Consider the following 21074-nt stretch of genomic DNA (forward strand, 5'->3'; position numbering starts at 1 on the left):
GTCAGTCGGTCTGGGTGCAGTGTTCCATACCAGAACAGTGTGGCGGTGAGCTGCTCCACTGGCCGTCCAGCTGGCACATTCGCGTTGTGTTGCCGACGATAGCACGCTGGCCGATACAGCTGTACCGGATGACTGAACCCACCGTCCGGCGGTCGCCTGATATCTGGGCGTAAGGTGGCATGCTGGGGCGGTCACACAGCACCACTGTCCAATCAGAGTAGAGGGATGAAAGGAAGCAAAGGTGAAGAAGTGAAAAAAAAACACCACATAAACAGTATGATACGATATATTAATGTTGGGTTGCATTGGACTTGTGTTTGTTAGCACTGCATTTATTGATAGAAGAGATCATTCATTTTGTCAGAATGACTCATTACTTGATCATCCATTTTCGTCCACCGATTGGTGGCTCAGAAAGTTTATGTACTCACACAGGCACTTGGGCAGGGAGCGGTCCCAGGTGCCGTCCCCCTGACAGGAGATGGAGCTGGTGCCCAGCAGGTAGTAGCCTGGGTTACAGCGGTACGACACAGTGGTCTGGAAGCTGTAGCGGTGCGGTCCGCTGGGCAGTACCTGCCTGATGCTGTTTTCCACGTGGCCCGGCTCTGTGCAGTTCACAACTGAAGAGAGGGATGCAGAGGGTGGGGGGAATGGAAGTGTAAGTATTTCCTGTACAACTTGATAAATTCATTTATTTATATTTTAGGATGATGATTTGATGCGAGGACCCTTTTTAAACTATGATATGGATAAATGACTCTCACACACAGGAATATGGCCATTTCAGAGGCAGTTTGTCCTCTTGCATTTACTCTGCATGTCCGCTAATTTCCTGATCTACTACTTCCACCCATCCAGGACCCATCCATCCACCCCAAATGAAGTGGGAGGCAGACTCCGGAAATAAACATTTGCTTCATTAGAGCTGGTCTCCTGCTGGCCGCAGTGTTGCAGGGATGGTGATGGATGGAGAGCTCACAGGAGAAGAGGCACCATGTCAGTTTAGCACCAGATGGGGAGAGTTAGGGAAGACGAGAATGAGGGATGAGTGAGGATTGAGGGACGGCAAGGGGGGGTGTGTGTTACAGAGTTAGAGAGGAAGAGACCCTGGTGGTGAAGAATACATTAATATTCATGACAGAATGTCAGGCTGTGACTGCCACCAGCGCCAATCCGCCTTGAGTGTCTCAGATACAGAGACGCAAAACTCTAGCCTTTACATTGGCCTTGATAAAATCAAAGAACAATGAGAAACACTTGCTGTTCAATCCTGTTCTACTAAACGTCTACTATGACGCCAAAACTCTAATGGCTTCTAAAACACTGTCGGAGAGTGCCCACGCAGCCATTATGCCCCAGTTTGCCTTGCCAGTCTTGCCTTCCCCCCACGTGTGCCTTTGCCAAAGCCAAAAAGAACCAATTGTATGCTAATGTGTCTAAAAGCGCTCTGATTCCTTGCTCCCAAGCAGGCTAGAACAGCTAAATCAACCCCCAAATACCTCTTATAATGTATTCCATCCAGTAGAGAGCTGACCCGTGGTGCCATCATTTACAACTCGCTGCATAATAACACTATAAAGCGCATTTGAAGCAGTGGAGCTGCTGCGGCACGAGACTTTCCCAAGCTCGGAGTTCAGCTCTGAATAAATGTGCTCGGGCAGCATAGGCTCAAAAAGTGATCCAACAGTCATCTAAAACAACTGACCTTCTGGTGAATTTGTGTGTGCGCGGCCCACTGGGCCGGGAGAGAGGAAGCAAAAGGATGAAAGGAAGAGAAGAATAAAAGTGAGCGACGAAGAAGGGCCATGGTAATTGATCTCTGTTCCATTCATAAGTGGGGACCCCGGTCACACTCTCCTCCTCTTGATCTCCTGCCAAGTGAAGGCCCCGTAAGTGGTGAGTCAGAGGGTGTTCCCCCCCCTGCTGTGTCTCTTACCTTTTATCGCTTCAAGACAAATAAACACACACGTCATCCAAAGAGGTGTGGTGTTGTGGCTTTTGTTGCTGTGACTCAAATTGGCAGTGATTAGAGAGGGATGGGAGACTGGCTGGGCTGGTGGTACTCTCCTGCTTCCTGCATTATTGATGGAGCCTACAGACTCTTGTAGTTAAAATCTAGACTGCAGAAATCATTACTTTTGTCTGACTGATTCGTGCCCTGCCCTCACCTCTCCTGCTGCCCTCTGTGTCCATCAACTTTCCGCTGCTCCTCTAAAAGAAAATCCGATGGCTGAGCTGAGCTGATGCCGAGGTGAGATGGATGAAGCGGATGCCGTCGAAGCACTTAAAGTTTTCCACTCACTGGAGGAAGTACATGGCAGACGGGAGAGAGCACGATTCACCAAATATGTCTCGCGTGCTGTAATTTAGGTGATAAATCTGATTGACGATAAGAACTCTAAGCTACTTATGTCTGCACATCAACAGCGAGGATAAGGTGCCATCAAAACAGATGCCCACACCCACCCACCCACCCACACACAGGCACCTACAGTCTCCCACAAAATGTATCCCAGAGTCAGCATCTGCATGGAAACAGGGCCAATGCTAATATGGTGTTACTACTAGAGCGCAGAGATTTAAGGCGTGTGTCTCAGAGACAATCTCCCTGCTTATGCATGCAGCAGCCACTGAAGAAGGATTCCTGTGAGACTCGTAACCTCCTCATCCCCATGTCGGGAAAAAAAAGGCCAAATCCTTCCTCTCCTCATTTAAAACAAACTCATGAGTCAATCCGTCACCGGTCCCGCCACTGCCTTGTCACATTCGGGTCCCGTCCTTGCGTGCGGCCCCTTTCTGTGCCTGTCACAAAGCCCTCAGTTAGTGGGTACTTGCAGACAGACGTGGGTGCCGAGATGCAAAGCAGGGTACTTCTTATTCTGAGCAGAAGACAGAATGCGGGTCCCTCAAGAAACCTGTGAATGTTTTTTGGCTGTCTCTGCAAGGTTATTGAGCAACTCTGAGGTTAAGAGGGAATGACATCACATGTAAATATTATCTAGGACCTCCACGGGCCATGTGGCTGAAACAGCGATAATGAAATAATCCAGGTTACTCTTTGGTTTTTAATTTCAATTTCCCCCTAATGTGTGGCGTTTAAACTCCTTCCCCGTCTGTGTGTCCCCGCACTCCATCTCCGCTCTCTCTGTGATGGGGGTCATCTGTGGTCAGAGCGGATATGACCTTGTACAATACAACAGGTGATTCAATTCCTGCCTAAATAAATGAAAGAGAATACAAAAGGTGAACCATATCCCCACAGCCATGTACTTTGAAATGAGCACACTTTTCAAAAATGGCCCTAACTCATGCATTTTTAGGTCCTAAATTATTTTTCACAGATAAATGAGAATAGCTCTGTTATACATTACTGATGTAGCTGGACTGCGATTCCATTGTGTCCCGATTGATCTGTGGGTTCTCTTGATTCCTCCATTTCCGCCTCTGTTAGGATTCCTGTTTCAATCTGTGTGTATGTTGTCCTCTATCCTGCCACTTCCCCACTGTCGACCCAAAGTCACCAGACTTTCGTCCTTTTCCCAGTCACCTGACTGCCTGATCCACCGGCTCACCTTTCTACTGGTCCAAATCATCTTAAAGGTGACATATTATGCAAAAATCCCCTTTTCAGCGTTTTTGCAAATACATGTGTGTATCTGTGGAGCATGCCGGCCCACAAACTGTGAAAAAAAGAGATTTGTGAGCATGCCTAAACCCTACAGCCTGAAGCTCTGAACCACTGGTTCAGATTTCTCGCCCACTGTGATGTCACAGTTTGACTCTTTTGGGGTAACCATGCCTGCAATCTGAGAATCTCCACTTTTCTGGTGAAGGGGCGTGACATTTCCTACATTTTAAAAAATCTGTTGACCAATCACAACAGATTGGGCCAGCTGGCCAATCAGAGCAGACTGGGGTTTATCGGGAGGCAGGGGTTAAAATAAATCCAGGCGTTTTAGACAGAGGGTGAAAAGAAGAGCTCTGGCCGACTACAGACCCAGCAGACCTTACGATTTCTGCAGAGGAACTTGATGAGGTGACTCGCCATATGCATGGTCTTCAAATCTTCTGCCAATATGCCTCTAAGCATAAAACAGAAAAATGCAGCTCTGGCATTGGCACAGAACCCCGTGTATGTCTTTGGCTTGGATGATGAAGAGTCCTGCCGTCGCAGATTTTGTGGCCTCTGCAACCGCAGTGCTCGCTTCCTCCCGTTCCAGTACATCAACTTTGCCTGCATCCCAGTTGGCTAGCATGGATTAGCAGAGACTTTTTTGATAAATTGCTCTCTCTCACTCTCTCACACACAACTTTCTGAAATTGTTTCTTAGTTAATACAGCAAGGGAAAGGCAACAATCCCTCTTAGCATGGTACAAACCTAACATGTTACGACAATTGCTTCTTACAAATAATTTACAGCCCATTCCAGTGCCAACTGGACCCAGTGGTAGACGTAGAGCATCTCACATCTTTCCTGGTAATTGGCATTTAACCTTCCATTCAGCTGCAGCCATTAGGTTCTCTAGATAATATACATGCGTTTCCTGATTCACCTGACACTTACTTTTACACCTGGGGAGGGAGTTGCTCCACTGTCCGTTGGCCTGGCAGGCAGATTCAACAGCCCCCTGCAGAGCATATCCAGTATTGCAGACAAAGCGCACAACATCATTCAGGTTGAACTGGTTTCCTTGAGTCATACCGAAGGTCGGGTTGCCAGGGTGACCACATGTAATTGCTGAAAAAGTCAAACGAGGAGGAAAATCATGTTAACACATTTGCAGGGCAGTTTGATTAATTCTAAAGGTTTTGATATAAAATATTTGGATAAACAAAGCCTGGATGAGAAAAGGTAATGTCATAGCAATGTCAAAAAGCATAATAGACACTCCACTGCAGCAGCACTGGTTGCATTCCTCCATTTTCACCGCTGGCCATCAGTAAAATAATTGCCTAGTAAAATGAACTGCATTAAAAAGGAATACAGTGTATTAGTTTAGAATTATGACCGCATCTTTATTTTTTTCTACGTAATTGTTAAAACCCAAGGCAATGCTTGCTGTAATAATTTTTCAATAACTAATTTTAATGCAGGAGCTTTCTATAAAAATCTTCAATAACCGGAATTAAGTAGTGATCAGTATCAGATGGCTGGAGTCTGATCACACTAAATTGGTGGTCTTTGGTGACCTTGAAGTAGCCTGATTAGACCATCCCAATGTAATATATGTCTGCACTTATCACGAATTGCTGCTCTGCAACACTATTATGTACTTTCTGTTCTGAGATCTACATTTTAGCTGGCTATTTTTCCAGGTAGAAAAAGTATGTCTGAAACTTTACTGTGTTTATCTGAGCAACTTTGAATTTTTTTTTTTTTAATTCTACCACCCATAGCTTTTCTGAGCCTTATCTTTGAGCACTTACGGACACAGACAGGAGTGCGTCCTGACCAGCGGTGATCCTGTTCACAGATTCGCACCGACACCCCGATGAGACGAAATCCTGGGTTACACTGGTACACAACGCTCCCTCGATAGTTATAGTTCTCCCCAATGATCTGGCCATTCACTATGGGCTCCGGGGTGCCACAATGACCAGCTATGGATGAATAAAAGAAGAAATCAGTCAAGGTCAGACAGGCGTTTTGAACTTCTGAAGCAAATTGTAGGACTTTATGAAGTTAAAATTGCTTTTTCGGAGCTGAAGATCTCACCGAGACATTGGACCTGTGTTCCACTCCAAAGCCCATTCGACATGCACTCTCGTACCCGAGAGCCCACCAAGGTATAACCTGTGTTGCAGGAGAAAATGGCAGTGGCTCCATACACAGTCAGCGTTCCAATCTTGTTGCCATTTGGTGGAGTCCCAAGATCCCCGCAGGATATGACTGAAATGGGAAAACAAAATTATAATATACGGAAAATCCCAAATGGTCAAATAAAAGCGACAACATTCATTTGTCTTGTTTGGGAAAGAGTTTTTGTTTGCCCTTGTTGGAAGATTTGGGCCTGTTTAGTTAAGTTCTTTTCTCTCGGTAGATATTGTATCATGGTGGAAATAGGACACATTTGGATGCAATTATATATCAAACCTGGCTAAATAATTTTTTGGCAGAGTTTTTTCTAAATTTTTAGTGGAAAAATGAGGCAGTTAACTCATGTAACATCAGCAAAATTGGATTATAAGATGTGACGTTTTCACTTACTCCCACAGACTGGGCGTGGATCTGGGTAGTTCCAGGTGCTGTTGGCCTGACAGCGAATGACCCTTTGACCCCTGTAGTAATATCCTGGGTCACATATGAGCATCATAATAGCATCATAATGGTTTTGGGTTCCATAGATCAGTCTCCATCTCCCATGCTCCACAGCAGAGTGGCCAATGTCCGGACAAGTCACAGCTGAAGGTCAACAGTCAAACCAACATTATTCATTTAAATCCATTGGAATTTGATGCTGTTATCATTACGGCAGCAGTGAACCAATAAATATCTGTTTTGTTGCTCGTGGACATATGTATGAAATATGACAAATGAGTTTCAATCTCAAACCTGCCGGAAATATTTGTAACTATATCTTGGTAACAGTTTGTAAAAAAGTTAAGGTGAGCACAAGTTTTAGAGTTTGTAATAATATTGATAGCAAAACGTGAAATACTCACGAATGCATCTGGGCGGGGCCTCAATGGGGCTCCACCTCCCGGCTTCCTGACAGACCACTGAGGTGGTGACTTGCCCAGCAAGACGAAACCCGGGATTACACTGGTAGGTGGCTCTGGCTCCCAGAGAAAAGTCCTGGCCGACAATACTGCCGTTGACCGGGGGCACAGGCATTCCACAGGACATGACTGGAAGGGAAGAAAAAAAACCCAATATGCATCAGGAAGGGCCGGTCAGACAACGTGGTTGTTATGAAAAAGCAGGTAGAAAAGTATATTCTATTAGTGGTCTTCCCTGTATATCCTGTATATGCACAGTGGCCAACTCACAATAGGCTGTGTAATCCCAGAGCCAGCATTGATGTGCGGTAAACGTTAGCTTGTGCTGCCATCTGCACTGTAGTCAACAATCAAACCTAAAGAGACCGTATGCAATTCATGTAGCGGTTACACCTGGTGCAGACTTGACCAGACACCTGCCGCTCCCGGTTTTCCGCCTTCAGCTGATCCTCTTCATGAGGCTGGTTGGAAAATAGTCTCTCAAAGCCATCAGCGAATAAGGGAGAACAATTGAAGTTAATACAATAGCTTTGACTTTATGTGATTCATAACAATACCTTTAAACTCTGTATCTCAGTTAATGTTGGTTACATCGCTGATCACTTCCAAAGATTGGGCACAGTGACAAACGAATAACTCAATTTTGTCCTTAAGACTGACATTTCAAGCAGTTCACCTCAGGTTAACCACATGTCATTAATGTGATGCATTGTTGTCTACAGAGCAATTCTGAGGAATGAAGCACTGTTGGTGAAGGAACAGCTCACAAGTAAATGGATTCAGTGATACGTTTGTTTGTTTTTTCAATTTAAATCAGAAAGACTGAACTTGCAAAATAAATTGGCCAGAAAAAAAAGAGGTAAGAGCATTATAATAATTGGCAGTTTTGAGACGTGGGTTGATTTGTGAAATTAAGAAAAAAAAGAATTATGAAAAGTGAGACAATGCAGTCCACTAGATTTCTGTTTATATGTTTTTCTTCACAACTTCCACCCTCTCATCTCTTCTCGTGACCTGCTGCTACGATGGGGTCCTCACCTTGGCACAGTGGCACTGGAGCGTTCCACTGGTGGATCCCCTGTGCCGTTCGGGTGCATGTGGCACTGCTCTGGCCAATCAGACGGAAGCCCTGGTCACAGGTGAAACGCAGGGTGCTGCCCAGCTTAGTGCCTGTCAGACTGTGCACTGTGCCATTCGCAGGGTTGTTCGGGGGGCTGCAGTAAGCCGCTATTGAAAAAATAAATATTAAAGACGCAATATAAATATGCATACAAGAATTGAGTGCAACAAGCATACAAATCCAGTAATGATGCAAGATGATGCACGTTGCTGTTGAGGAGGTGAAGGATTAATGTGCCATCAGTAGCACAGATCCCCAGATCTCCTCTGCATCTGTCTTCTACGCCCGGCGTGGTAAAGGAGGATACGTATTAATGCCCTCGCCAAAAATACAATGTGTTTAAGGAAAAAAACTGCAGACTAGAGACAAGGAAAATTGATTAAAGCAAAGTAATGTTCGGCAAAGCGAAACAGGAGTTTGTCAACAGCAGCAGAGGAGGATCATAAAAGTGATGGATACAGAATAACAGGAGCAAAGTATCTGTTTTTGTTTGTCGGTTAAATTGGTGGCTGCAATAATCGTTCGTCATCCGAAATTGTGTCAGCAACAGGTCCATGATTTCCAAATAATTGAAGGCTCTCGGGCCTAACTTGCATTTTGCAGATCTCACAATAAACATGGCATTACTGCACACCTGCTGGAGAAGAAGAGTTCAGGAAAAAGACCGCAAATTGTGGAAACAATTTTTAAAAAATGCTGTGATGTAAAACCATGCAGCTATGTGACAGAAAGCGCTGTTCATTGTGTGGGAAGATTAGGATGGAAGTGGACCATGGACACGAAAAATACATTATCCATTACATTTAATCATTACGACCACATTGCATTTCTATAAAAATGCTAATTCTGACTCAAACTGCTCATATGTGGCAATGAAAAAGCCCTCACTTTCACTTCAGTGGGAATTTTGAGCACCGTGCACACACTCAGATAAAACTCTCAACAGTGTAATATGTATTCATCCATCCATCCATCCAGTATCTAGACCACTTGATCCTGTCAAGGGTCGCAATCCCAGCTGGCCGCGAGGCGGGGTTCACCCTGGACACATCAACATACAGAGACAAACAACCATTCGCACCTAGGGTCAATTTAGAGTCTCGAATCCACCTAACCCCAATCTGCATGTGTTTGGACTGTGGGAGGAAGCCGGAGTGACTGGAGAGAACCCACGCAGACACAGGGAGAACATTTAAACGCCACACAGAAAGGCCCTGGATGGTCTGAACCTGGATTGGAACCTCGGGTGGATTCAGAGTGTCTCCTATCTACTATTTCTTGACCTCAGTGGAAAACGTCATGAGGTCAAGGAAAGGTGTGAAGGAGGACTGATAGGCCGAGGAAAAAAAACGACAGAGGTGCTCAGAAAATTTGACTCCACTTACACTAAACCACATACGGCAGATGTTATTGACGCGCGTCTGCAGTGGTGAAACTAAACATTTCCGAAGATGGATTACATAAAACGTAGCGGCTCCATCCAGCATTTTTCAGTGTGTTTTACCACGGTGTGACATCAGATGTAAATAATTCATATGTAACAGTAACATGATGACGTGTCTCTTCTGGGTCATATTCATACTCTTCTTCTTCTACTTTGAATTGAGTAGTTTACGTTCATGCATGGCGCGTCACATTAAATATCGCTGCCGCAATGGATTGTGGGGCATCTATATCTCCTTTCCTTTAGCATAGGAAAGTCCAGTGTACCCTATGCTAAAGGAGATAGGAAAGGAAGCATTGAAGCACCTTTCCTATTCATTTAGAGAATCTGAACAGCTCTCATCATGGCTGCTGATCAAATACTTTTGGGTCACTTTGACCAATTTGACAATTCGACCGCACGGCAGGAACCTTCTTGCTATGAGGCGAAAGTGCTAACCACCACACCACACCGTGCAGCCCAATCTGTATTCACCATGTATAAAATGTTGCTGCCTCACATGAATAGCTCCAGTGAGACAGAGATTTTGAGACTTTTTCAAGTGAGCTGACAGACCACCAAAGAGATGTTAGATGAGATACATTTGTGTGGAATTTGACATCGAGGTTCACTAAGCAGTAGATGATACACAGCAGGTGGGCTCTAGGCTTTAGTGAAGTGTAGCACTCGAGTGTGAAAGGGTTGTCGTCTCCACAGTCATCAAGAGATGAACGTCTTTCCAAATGGCTACACAGGAAAGGAAAAGAACAAACCCAGTGTTTAAATCAAATGACAGTTTTACGACAGACACGTTGCTCTACAAGGCCTCCTCCTGTCAGTCACTGTGAGTGGCGGCTACTGAGCCAGCAGCGAGTTCAATTCTTCACTTCTATCTGTGTCTAAATTAATTTGCCCCTCTTTCTGTGTTCCTCCCTCTCTCTCCTTCTGCCTGACACAGCTTGTCTCACTGCAATCAGCCCTGCAGCCCAGAGGAATCAGATCTACATGGGCATGTGACTGTATTGGAATAGATAATGGTTGATGTAGACAAAGGAGGAGATATTTAAGCATCAACAGATAATGGTCAGGGAAATAGTGAGAGATTATAACATGTCTACATGATATGAGAGATAAACGGTGATGGTAGCCATGGATACGGAGATAGACTAGAAAAATGAGATGGGGTGTGGCTAGAGAAAAGCGGCCCCGTGGAGAGAAAAGATGGATTGATGAAAATCACAGCTGAATACATCGTATCTGCCGGTGCCATCTGTTTCTTCTTCCCCTCCCTTCAGAAGGCAGCTCAACACTGACCACAGCAACTTGTGGGTTCTCAGCCATCACTTTGTCCGTCTGTCACTTTGCCCACTCTGGCAAAATCCATCAAGGTTAAGAAAAGTGAAAGCAAAAAGAGGCAAGACAAAAAAAAGAAAAAGAGGGCAGAGAAACGACAGAACATCCGGTCGGGGAGACCTAGTGCTCCACGGAGAGGAGGAGAGGGACGATTAGTCAATCTGGCTGAGTGGTGTTGATACAGCACGGAGGGAGCCTTTGAAATATTTACACATTCATGATTCACAGCGAGTTATGCAGGTGTCGTATACCAACAGGACTTTCATGGGAGCAGGACAAAACAGAAAAATAATAAGGAAAACGAGAAACAGCGTTCGCTAATTTCCCAGACCTGTGCTGCACAGCAAGGAGTGACAGAGATGCTTTCTGCCCCCACCAGGTTGTCATTGAGATGGGTCATGTTTCTCGCAGTTTAAGCTGCAGTTGGCAGGCCAAATGTTGATCGTGTTGACACAGCAAACCAAAGACTCCTCTGGAGCGATTGATTATACATCAGTGTCTAAAAGTGACAAATATCAATTCTTTGCAGTGAATAAAGCCAAAATGCACCACTGCAATAAAATCATTTTTATAAAGAAGTTCCTCACCTGAATAGCGTATTCTGAAGCCTTTGTGGCTGGTCGTGTGATCGAAGGACCAGTGCAGGTAGACTTTGTTACTGGAGCTGGTGATACTCAGTGGACTGGAATAGTTGCCACTGAGGGTGATTAGCAGGGGGCTCTGTCTGGATGGGCCTGCATTAAAAGCATGGAGAGAATTTTTTTTTAAATTCAGGAAAAATTCAGCCATCTATTTGTACACATTTAATAGCAAATGAATACATTATGGTGTGAATTAAAACATCCGGAGTTTTGGCATTTAAGGGATAACGCATTTCACTACACTTAGGGTAAAAATGTGCACAGCTCCTCATTGTGTGAAAAAAAAAGGAATATACATTTCGTTCCATAATTGGCTCAGCAGCCCCGAGGTTGGGCAAATGCCTGTTCCTCTCCAATCGGCACAGGATGAAAAGCACTAATCAGCAACACTGGTGTATACGACCGCCATTTTCTCAGACCGGCCTGGAAGAGTTGCTGACTGCGCCTCTAATCACATGCAAATGTACAAGGCATATGTAGATGCTCTGTCACTATGAAAAGGGAGCCTGTGTCTGATTTTCTTTTCGTAGAGACCTTGTTATGGACGGTGAATTCTGCCGTCTGGCTCATTTTAGCACATAATTACGGCTTTTTCTGCAAATGAGTCTTTCAATAGGGAAGTATGTGGCGAGGTGTCATGGGGACATGGGGTCGATAGATTACTGAAAAGCATATGCAGTGTGCATCACCCAGATCAGCATCTGGATGCCAATTTAAAGGTCTGGATCAAGAGACTGTAAAAACCATGTTGACATAAGTTGACTTTCATAGCAGTTACTTTGACTCACCATCAAATATCTCAAGCTCATCAAACTGACGGCTCGTCTGGAAGTGTTCAATGGTGAAGGTGATGTTGTAGCCTGGCTCCACTTTGACCACCCAGGAGCAGGACTCAAAATGGGGGAAACCGTTGCCCGGCGACTGGCTCATGATGACTCCTGTGGAAGCCGTGAGCACCTCGTTCATGGGACAAGTCACTGTGGGCAAAAGTCAAAAAAGAGCGATACAAAATTAATAACAATACATTCATTCCATCCATAAGCTAAACCGCTTATCATTCAAGGGTATGGGAGGGGCTGGAGCCAATCCCATCTGCCATTGGGCGAGAGGCGGGGTTCACCCTGGACAGGTCGCTAGCATATCAAAGGGCTGATATAAGCCGCTTTCAGACACACACCAGTGTCTGGACATTTTCCTGAACTTTTCCAGATGGGCAGAATGTGAGAATGCAAATGTTGCTCCTGACATTTTATGGAACTTTTCCTAGGGTCCCCTTCGTAAATAATTTCCAGAAAGTTTCCTCCCCGAGTGAGAATACGGCAGGAAAATTCCCAGCTAGCCACTGGGCGTGTCCGCGACTGTAGACAAAAGCACTGCTTCCCGCAGCGGAATTATCATCATGTCCTGCCTCCTGCTGCTGTAGAGTCTAGACTGTGGGAGGAAGCTGGAGTACCCAGAGAGAACGCATGCCGACACAGGGCGAACAGGAAGGAAATGTGCAGCCGACAGGTTCAAAAGCCTTGGACCTCCCTGCTGTGTGTGTTTGTGTGTTGCGGGGGGGGGGGGGGCAGTGTTATACCCCAGTTAATAATGATAATATTAATATTAATTTGAATAAAGGAAAATTAAGAAAAAAATGTTTGCTCGTGTATTTCTGTTCTATTATGCTTCATAATGTGCTGATAACTTCTAAAGGTTGCTCATTCTCTTTAGTGAATCTAATTTACCTTGAAATGCAAATTGGATTGGTTTTTTTATCCATATTGTTGTTGGAGGGTAACTCAATGTGACTAAAAGCATAACTAAGCTAATTGTCATTCTGGTCCTGATGCTGTCGGGGGACAGACAGATGTCCACGCCGTGTCCGTCCAGGAAAATGGCCAATGTAGTATCTAATTTTACTGGGTTGCCGTGAGCACATTGTCTCCTATTTTCCCACTGTCACCCCCACCCCCTTGTATCCGTTACACTGCTCTCCAGTCTATTGCATTTTGCTGCAATGCTGTGATGCCAACCCTCTTAAAGGTGTTTGCAGACACAGCGGGAAGCATGCAGCAGCATATAAGGAGGCCAAGGCTGCAACTACAACACATCCATATTTCCAAATTCCCTGTAGTTGAAGAGGTAGACGTTGAAATAAGCCTTTCGACACTAGATAAATATAGACGTTTGTTTTTCTTGTTTGATCAAATCAATACCTATTTTACAAAATTTCAACAGAATACAGAACATTAAATGCAACCTTCAGAAAGGACTGTTGTATTAGACTGTTGTATTAATTTGAGCTGGGTGTTCCTAATAGAGTAAAACACTGAGTATATATGACCACTTCTTATATCACAAAGAACACAAAGGTCTACCTTGACATACATAATAGCACTGAACTGATTCAACACTGACGTCTCTGCTGCAAGTCAACGCGGGGGCTTGTTAGGTGTTTTGCAATAAACAAAGGTTTTACTTACAATCATAGAGCAGATGAAGGGGAAAAAAAACACAATAAGATCCTGAAAATGTGATCAACAGCCACTTCATAGCACATGACCAGTTGCCTGAAATGTAATGCTCATACATTTTATGTGTGCCTGTCAACCAAGTGTGTCAGAAAAATTTTTATTTATGTAAATGCCTCTTGTTGTGCAATTTAAACACCCGAGCCTGTTCTGCTCTTGGCACATGCGGCTCCTTCGTTACAGTGGGGAAATATTGAACGCTCGGAGTCGCAGTCTGGGGGGGGGGGGGGTTATATTATTGTATTTGTGTGCGCATGGACGAGCTCATGCATTTTTGTTATCGGACAGTTGTGTGTCCGCCATCTTTTCAATGAGTTTATAGAAAAAAGACATCTTTAAAAAAGATTATGGCAGACAGCCTGGGCTAAACAGCATTTGCAAATAATACGCATTTGTTTTATACCTTGCTTAAGCCCCTTTCACACTGGCCAAAAAACCTGTTTAAACCCGCTAACACCCGGCCTTTTCTGCAGTGTGAAAACTTTTAATTGGCATTCAGCCCCAGGTCAAATGACTCTGCAATAGACCCAGGTAATAATCGGCTTCACCTCCGATCGGCATTGATGTGAACGTCACCTCCGGGTGCATTGCTAATTTGCGCGATGCAGAGGCAACGAAGGCTCGACTCCTCCGTCGGTAACTGCTGTTACCTCACCAGCTGTGGTAAAGAGACCTGTCGCATGTAGCTAGCTCGCTTAGCCTAGCTTTGGCTCGTTGGTGGTAACAACTAACACAATCCAGATCATCGATGAGGTTCAGAACGGGCCACCTCATCAGGCGGTCTGTCATTACACAGTGGCCATAAACTGTCTGTAACATGGATGATGTGCGGAGCCCGTTCTCCTTGTGGCTGCAGCTACGTACACAACAACAGCACGCAGCGCCAAGCTTCTTCTTGTCTCATACACACACACTTCAAAACCCATATGGCCGCCTGCTTAAAGGGCCGAGCTCGGCTCGTGACACTGCGCTGAGATTGTAAACTTTGAAAGAGTGACAAGTACAAGATAGAAGGTCACGTTGGCTACCATGCTTTCTGTCGTTTACTACACTGTTCTTCTTCTTTGTTTTATGGCGCGCACCGCTCTCTACCGCCATCTATGGCCGCCACCTGTCACTACACGATCATCAGACCCTGGTGTGCTCGCAGTGTGAAAGTGGCCAATTGCCGATAAAAACCCGGGTCTACACGGTAATTTTGGTGTGAAAGTGGATTTGGTGTGTCAACTATGTGGGAGTCTGTGGCCTCTGGAAAGCTCAGATGATGTCAGGTGAGATGTCAGTAATACCTCTTTCACACCAAAATTACCGTGTAATTTTTGGCCAGTGTGAAAGGGGCTTAACAGTAAGTCATGTTAAATAACTTCAAAAATATGTGCCTGTCAAAGCCAAACCAAATGTTACCAAAGAGAAAAACAATCACTTCAAATCTGCAAAGCTACTTACCACAGAATTATGCAAAATTAGTGGGGTAAAACCGCAAATGGGAAATGAATGCAATGGTATGAGCAACAGTATTTGTGGCGTCTGGAAGTGACAAATCTACTCTGAGTTTGTGAAATAATTTAAAACCTCAAGCAACTCAGTGGACGTGCGTCCGAAGGCTTAAATCCATCACTGATAGTGAAACTGATTGCGTCTGAAAGTAGCGTATGAAATCTAAGAGTGAAGCTAATTAAACGATCAATTCCCGGAGGATGAGATGTGTATTGTCAGTAACCTTTCAGAGAGATCCGACGTGTCTTCAAAAACTGCCTCCAGCTTGTTCTGGAGCCGATGAAGAGAGACAGGCAGCAGGCTCTTATCTATAGGCCGCTACTTATTAAACTAATCCACTTTAAAATGAAGCATCGCTCCGTTTGACTGTAAACAAAAGGGTGTTAGGGGACAAATCTGACATCTGGAAAAAAGCAGGACTGCAGATGAACTCTGATAGGGCTCAAAATGAAAATGTCACTTTGATGAGACAAGAGGTGGAATAAACTGGATGGAGGAGTGGCAATCTCTGAGACATCTGTTCCGTTTGTATATAAATTGTTCATGATATGAAACTGCTTCAATGGAGACGGGCACAGACGCACCCATACACATTTGTGCACTCCAGCATACAAGTACGGAAGTGCGTGTGCATATATCCACAATATTCATGAGGCTTGAAATGCTGCAGTACTGTTGAGATGCCTTTATTCAATCACTAGGTGTTTAATTAGCATAAACAAAGAAGCGATAACAAGCTGACTGAAGGGGGAGTGCCACAGCATTAGTGTTGGCGTGGATCAGGAACTGACACAAAGTCAGGGATGACGATGAAGATGTCAAAACAAGGGCAGCTGTAATCCATTCTGAGGGACTAACAGAGAGCAAAAAGAGCAAAAGATTCTATATAACAAACCAGAAAAAGAGACCGATGGAGAGGCGGAGGAGGCGGAGGAGGTAGAGGAGGCGAAGGGACAGAGTTGGGAAACTAATACAATGGGTGATTATGCAGGTTTTAACCAGAACTCTGTCTGGGGGATAACTCAGGTAATTTGGATCAACATGACTCATTGTGTTTTATTAATGAAATAATGGTTTGTGTGTGTGTGTGTGTGTGTGTGTGTGTGTGTGTGTGTGTGTGTGTATGTGTGTGTGATGCTTGAACTCCCTGTAGTCTCAGCAGACACCAGATGTAGTTAAGGGCTGTGGCTCCAATACAACCCAGTTTAATCAAGTACTATACAAAGAAACTGGTTGCTCCAATGGCAGGAAACACCAGAGGGGCTAAATCCAATAGTCATTGTAACCAATTGAAACAAAGAACAGTGAGTGTGTGCCTGCGTTTATGTGTGTATGGTGGTGGCCTTTTTTTTCTGCCTGCATGTCAGTTTTTGGAGAAAAGGGGAAAGAAGGAGACAGAGAGAGATCTGGGTGTTGATAGACACCTGTGCGTTCAAGTGTGTGAGAATACACTGCGCGGTGTTGTGAAGCGGAGAGGGACAAAGTAAAACAGAACGGGGGAATTAAAGGTACCTGTTACGTAAGAGCAGGAGTCTGACGCCAGTGGGCTGGGGGAGGGGATGGGAGGGGAGGGGAGGGGAGGAGAAGTGCTGCGTTGGGGGAAGGGGGGAGTGCAGACAGGGGGAAATGCAGAGGATGAGGGAAGGGGGGGGCAAGCAGCACCGCAGAACCGTCTGTAGTGCTGCTCCAGTGCTGCCCTCTGGAAGACTATCACGACGACGACCTCCACTGCTGTGTAACCCAGACACAGGCTTGACCGGTGTTTATGTCTAGACTGTATGCGTGTGTGTGCGCGCGCGCGTGTGTGTGTGTGTGTTGCATGCAGCGAGGGTGGTGCTTGTCAGAGCAAGAAGTGGTGATTTGATAGGTGCAGCTGCAGCCGGCATGTCCCCTGCATTTCAATGAGCTATACCCATCTTCTCCTCAGCCAGCCCCCCCCCCCACCGCCCAACTAAGTCTCTCCCCATGCCTTGCGTTCTCCCTTTGCTTTCTGACTCCCCTCCTGCTCTCACTTTCTCTCCATCTCTCTGCTCAATTAGCAGTGTGTCCTCCATTGTTTCCAGCCACGCTGTGTTTTTTCTTGTTTCTTTCAAGAATCCTGCTTTGAATGGCAGAGCGCTTTCTACCTTCCTGTTTATCTTCTCCTCCTCTCTCTCTGCATTCAGTCTCCTCCATCAGTTCGTATCCTCACTCTCCTCTCTCTCAGCTCCTGAATCCTCCTGCTCTTGCTTGAGGCTCTCCTCTCCATCAGGCTGTTGTAGCACATTCGCTGCTCAAATGCAAGAAAAAGCATGAATGTTTCACTCACTTCCACTTAGATATTGAAAACATAGCATGATATCTTTAAAATGCAATCACCAGTCTGCGTGAGCAGACATTTCAACTTACACATGTTCAGTGTGCATGTAGAGGGGAGAAGGCGAGAGGCAAACTTTTATACATTTAGGATTTTTTTGTTTGTTTTCTGACTTGATGGTGACTCTCCATCTGCGTTCTGCCTCTCACTGGTTGTCCTGGGTTCTTTGTTCCAAATCTTCATTATTGGCCTATTCATAGATCCTCTTCCCCTTTAATTGACCTCTTTCTTTCGCCAAACTCTTTTTTTATCTCCCCACTTTTTCATCTCATGCTGAGAGCATTTGCATATTTTTCCTATTTAGCACTCAAAATTATCAAAGTCTTCCACATCCACAGCGCAAGACACACACAGCGACATAGCAGGATGGAAGGATGGTGTTTGTGTGTGTGTGTGTGTGTGTTGGGGGGGTTGAGAAGCACAAGGCATTTCAGAAACTTTGAAGCAGAAAGAAACCCCTTTCTGCACCCACTTTCTTGCCCAGAGGAGAACTATTGCACACAACACACAGCATTATGATGATGTGTTGGGAACACTGCACTCATTACGTCCTCTGGGAGGAAGATATCTCGACATGTAGAGAGCACCACAGCAGCCACAGCAGCCTCACGGGAACCAAGTATCATCCACAGAGGTAGGAAGTGCTACCAAACGGATTTGTAGCTGCTTCTCCATGACTACAGGGAGAAAAAAATACCCACGGGAGGCAGATAAAAAATTTAAAAAAGCCAACTGCAACTAGTGCATGAATCTGTGATTACATCAAAAATCATATTGGCTACTTATAACCCTGCAGACAATAAACAGACAGAGGCAATGTGTCACCTGTGCTATGTCAGATCATGTCCCAAGGTACAGAACAATTCAGTTTTTATGTCATTTATGTATGTTGGAATTGAAAGATTTTACAAACATTATTTGAGATATTTGGGGACCCTACGTTGCAATGTTCCATTTTAGTGAGATGATAAGAATTAAAATAAAGCAGGTGTAGACAAATAGTTTAAATCTAGCTTGGGGGGGGAGTATCACAATGTGAAACCTCTGGACTGACAGAATAAATATGGGTGAGGGAAGTGAACAAACTGTGCTTGACCCTCCTCAAATTATCACCACTGAGGAGCTCTGAGCAAGCTCCTTATCTCTCTCCTCCTCACGTGGAGCTGCTCAGTGCCCTGCAAATCAAACCGGGGTTGTACTGAGGAATCAGTCTCCACATGTGAATGTGTGAACAGAGCATTCCTGGGTATGTTTTTTTTCTCAGGTTCTCAAGCCTCAGGCATTTACTCACCATCACATGAGGGCGGGGGCCCCTCGAACTCCAAGTGTGTTCCCAACCGGCAGGTCAGGATGCTGTTTCCACTTAACTGATACCCTGGAAGACATCGGTAGCGCACTATATCTCCTGAAGAGAGAGATGGAGGAGGGAGGGGTACAGTCAATGACAAATCAGAGAGGGTGGCGACAATCCAAAATGTAAAAAGAACTAATCATGATCCATTGTATCTCTGTGAAAGAAAAAAGTTAACGGAGGCGAAAAGTACCATAATAAATCCCCACTGGGAGTCCAATAGATGAGACACCATGTCTGTGTCATCGCCTTTGTGTGATAATGAGTCAAGAGGGTATGAAAATAAACAGATAAGGAGAATTAATCTCCGTTGTCTTCTACAGTTGAGAAAGAAAGCACCTGCCCCCAAATCCCATTCATTCATTATGCTGTCTCTACACCATAGGTGATGTAGCCTTGGTTCTGCATTCAGCAGCGCTGACTTATGGGATGTGTAGTCGGTGTAGTCAGGGCAATGTAATCTGTCAAAGCTAGAAGATGAACTGACAGCGGGATTAACTCCTCAGAATGCTGCAGTTCTAGAGGTCAGGATGGGACCAACGTCAAAAGAGACGAGACAGCAGTGATTGTGTATGTGTGTGTGTCCATATGTGTCTTTCTTTGAGAGTTCCCACCTACCAATTTTAAACTCCTTGCTTGCCATCAGGATCTCTCCATTAGGAATGATGGGGGGAGGCAGGCAGTACTGCAGCCTGTACGCTTTAGTGAGAGCATCCAAGACATGAAATTAGTCAAACACAGAACATGCATAAAATATGTGGAGGAAATTTTTTATGAACTAAGATGGTTTACATACCTTGATAGCTGATGCGGAACAGTCCACCCTTCTCTGTGTTACTCCGGAATCGTATCAGCACCTGATTGGATGTGCTACTGGGTGGGTCATTGGGCTCTCCATCAGTAAACACCCCCAATTTCCTGGTGGTCTCCTGTGGACCATCCCTGTGGCAAAAAGGTCACTAGTTAACAATAACTTAAAAAAAGAACAAAACACAGGAGATGCAGTGATGATAACCGCAGGGGTTTTCTGCTGTCAGCAGCCCTCTGCTTACAGTAAGTGCTCACGCACGACTCCAACCATAAAGCATCTCAAGACTCTGTGGAGCATATCTGTGAGAAAACCAAACAAAGCCACATGCCAGATTATTGGCAGCTTCCAGCAGCAGAGTGTAACCAAGCTGCGCTCCCTCGAACAAACCCAAACCAAATGACTCTGGTTGATTATGTTGAAATAAGGCAAAATGAATGTTAAGAATTAAAGATTTGCATGAAATGACAGGTCTGGATTGCGGCGTCCCTGCTAACTGCCGTCCAAAGGGAGTGTCTCTGAAAGCCGTGGCCCAGTTTTGGCAGTCCCCTGGCGTGGGCACGGCCGATTAAGCCAGCTCCCAGATTCCTGCCACAACCATTCAGCTTAAGAACCATCTGTCTTTGGCTGTCAGACTGGGCATGGGTGATTACAAGCAGCTCTGGAAACGGCTGGCTAGGGACTGCTGCCTGACAGCACTGTGGCCAAGCCGCCATTACGGGGCCAATTTTCTTGGCTCAGTAGTTCAGTGGAAAGATACAAAGCAGCGGCGACTGGAAACTGGGGAAAATCATAGTCCCCCATCTTGGCTCGGCAGGAGCTTGTTGAGAAAGATCAACACATTGGGGGCCGTTCACAGAAGAGCAGCAACAGATAGAAACGTGGATATGTTGGCTCACTCGCCATGTTGACTTAGTTACTTACACTCTCCATGGACTGAAGATCTTCAAAAAGATTTTCTATAAGTTGCCCAATCTACAAAACATAGATGTCACCTCATGCCATGTGCATTTTTCATGTTGCCAGGTTGGCTGGCAGTCAGATCTCTGGTCTCGCTGAGAGCTGGGACCTTTGGAGTATATCTCAGGGGGAGGGGATCAACTGGGATTGGCAGCCGCCATGCATGCAAAATCTCGTATTTGGTCGCACATATGTCCGGCTCTGCCGTGCATTATGGATGTGATGTAAGGAAGCTTTACCCCCGCGGTCAGGAAATTAAACTAACACACCTAATCGGTCTCCCTCTGTTATGTCCTACACATATATTTGAATGGAAGGAGGGGGAGGGGCA

At 45.2% G+C, this 21074-nt stretch overlaps 1 protein-coding gene across 1 annotated transcript in view; it reads right to left on the bottom strand.

Moving 5' to 3' along the window:
• Positions 1-21074, bottom strand: part of csmd2 (CUB and Sushi multiple domains 2) — a 232902-nt gene that overhangs the window by 25527 nt on the left and 186301 nt on the right. Inside the window, exons 45-57 of the mRNA XM_047330254.1 lie at positions 19772-19917; positions 19594-19674; positions 18916-19029; positions 12047-12235; positions 11205-11351; positions 7760-7948; positions 6665-6850; positions 6210-6404; positions 5718-5891; positions 5429-5602; positions 4566-4739; positions 432-620; positions 31-204 (exon numbers count right to left, since the gene is read on the bottom strand). Of these exons, the coding sequence (XP_047186210.1) occupies positions 31-204; positions 432-620; positions 4566-4739; positions 5429-5602; positions 5718-5891; positions 6210-6404; positions 6665-6850; positions 7760-7948; positions 11205-11351; positions 12047-12235; positions 18916-19029; positions 19594-19674; positions 19772-19917 (2132 nt within the window). The remainder of the gene's footprint in view (positions 1-30; positions 205-431; positions 621-4565; positions 4740-5428; positions 5603-5717; positions 5892-6209; positions 6405-6664; positions 6851-7759; positions 7949-11204; positions 11352-12046; positions 12236-18915; positions 19030-19593; positions 19675-19771; positions 19918-21074) is intronic.

This window comes from Scophthalmus maximus, chromosome 22, assembly GCF_022379125.1.
Source record: "Scophthalmus maximus strain ysfricsl-2021 chromosome 22, ASM2237912v1, whole genome shotgun sequence".
NCBI lineage: Eukaryota > Metazoa > Chordata > Actinopteri > Pleuronectiformes > Scophthalmidae > Scophthalmus > Scophthalmus maximus.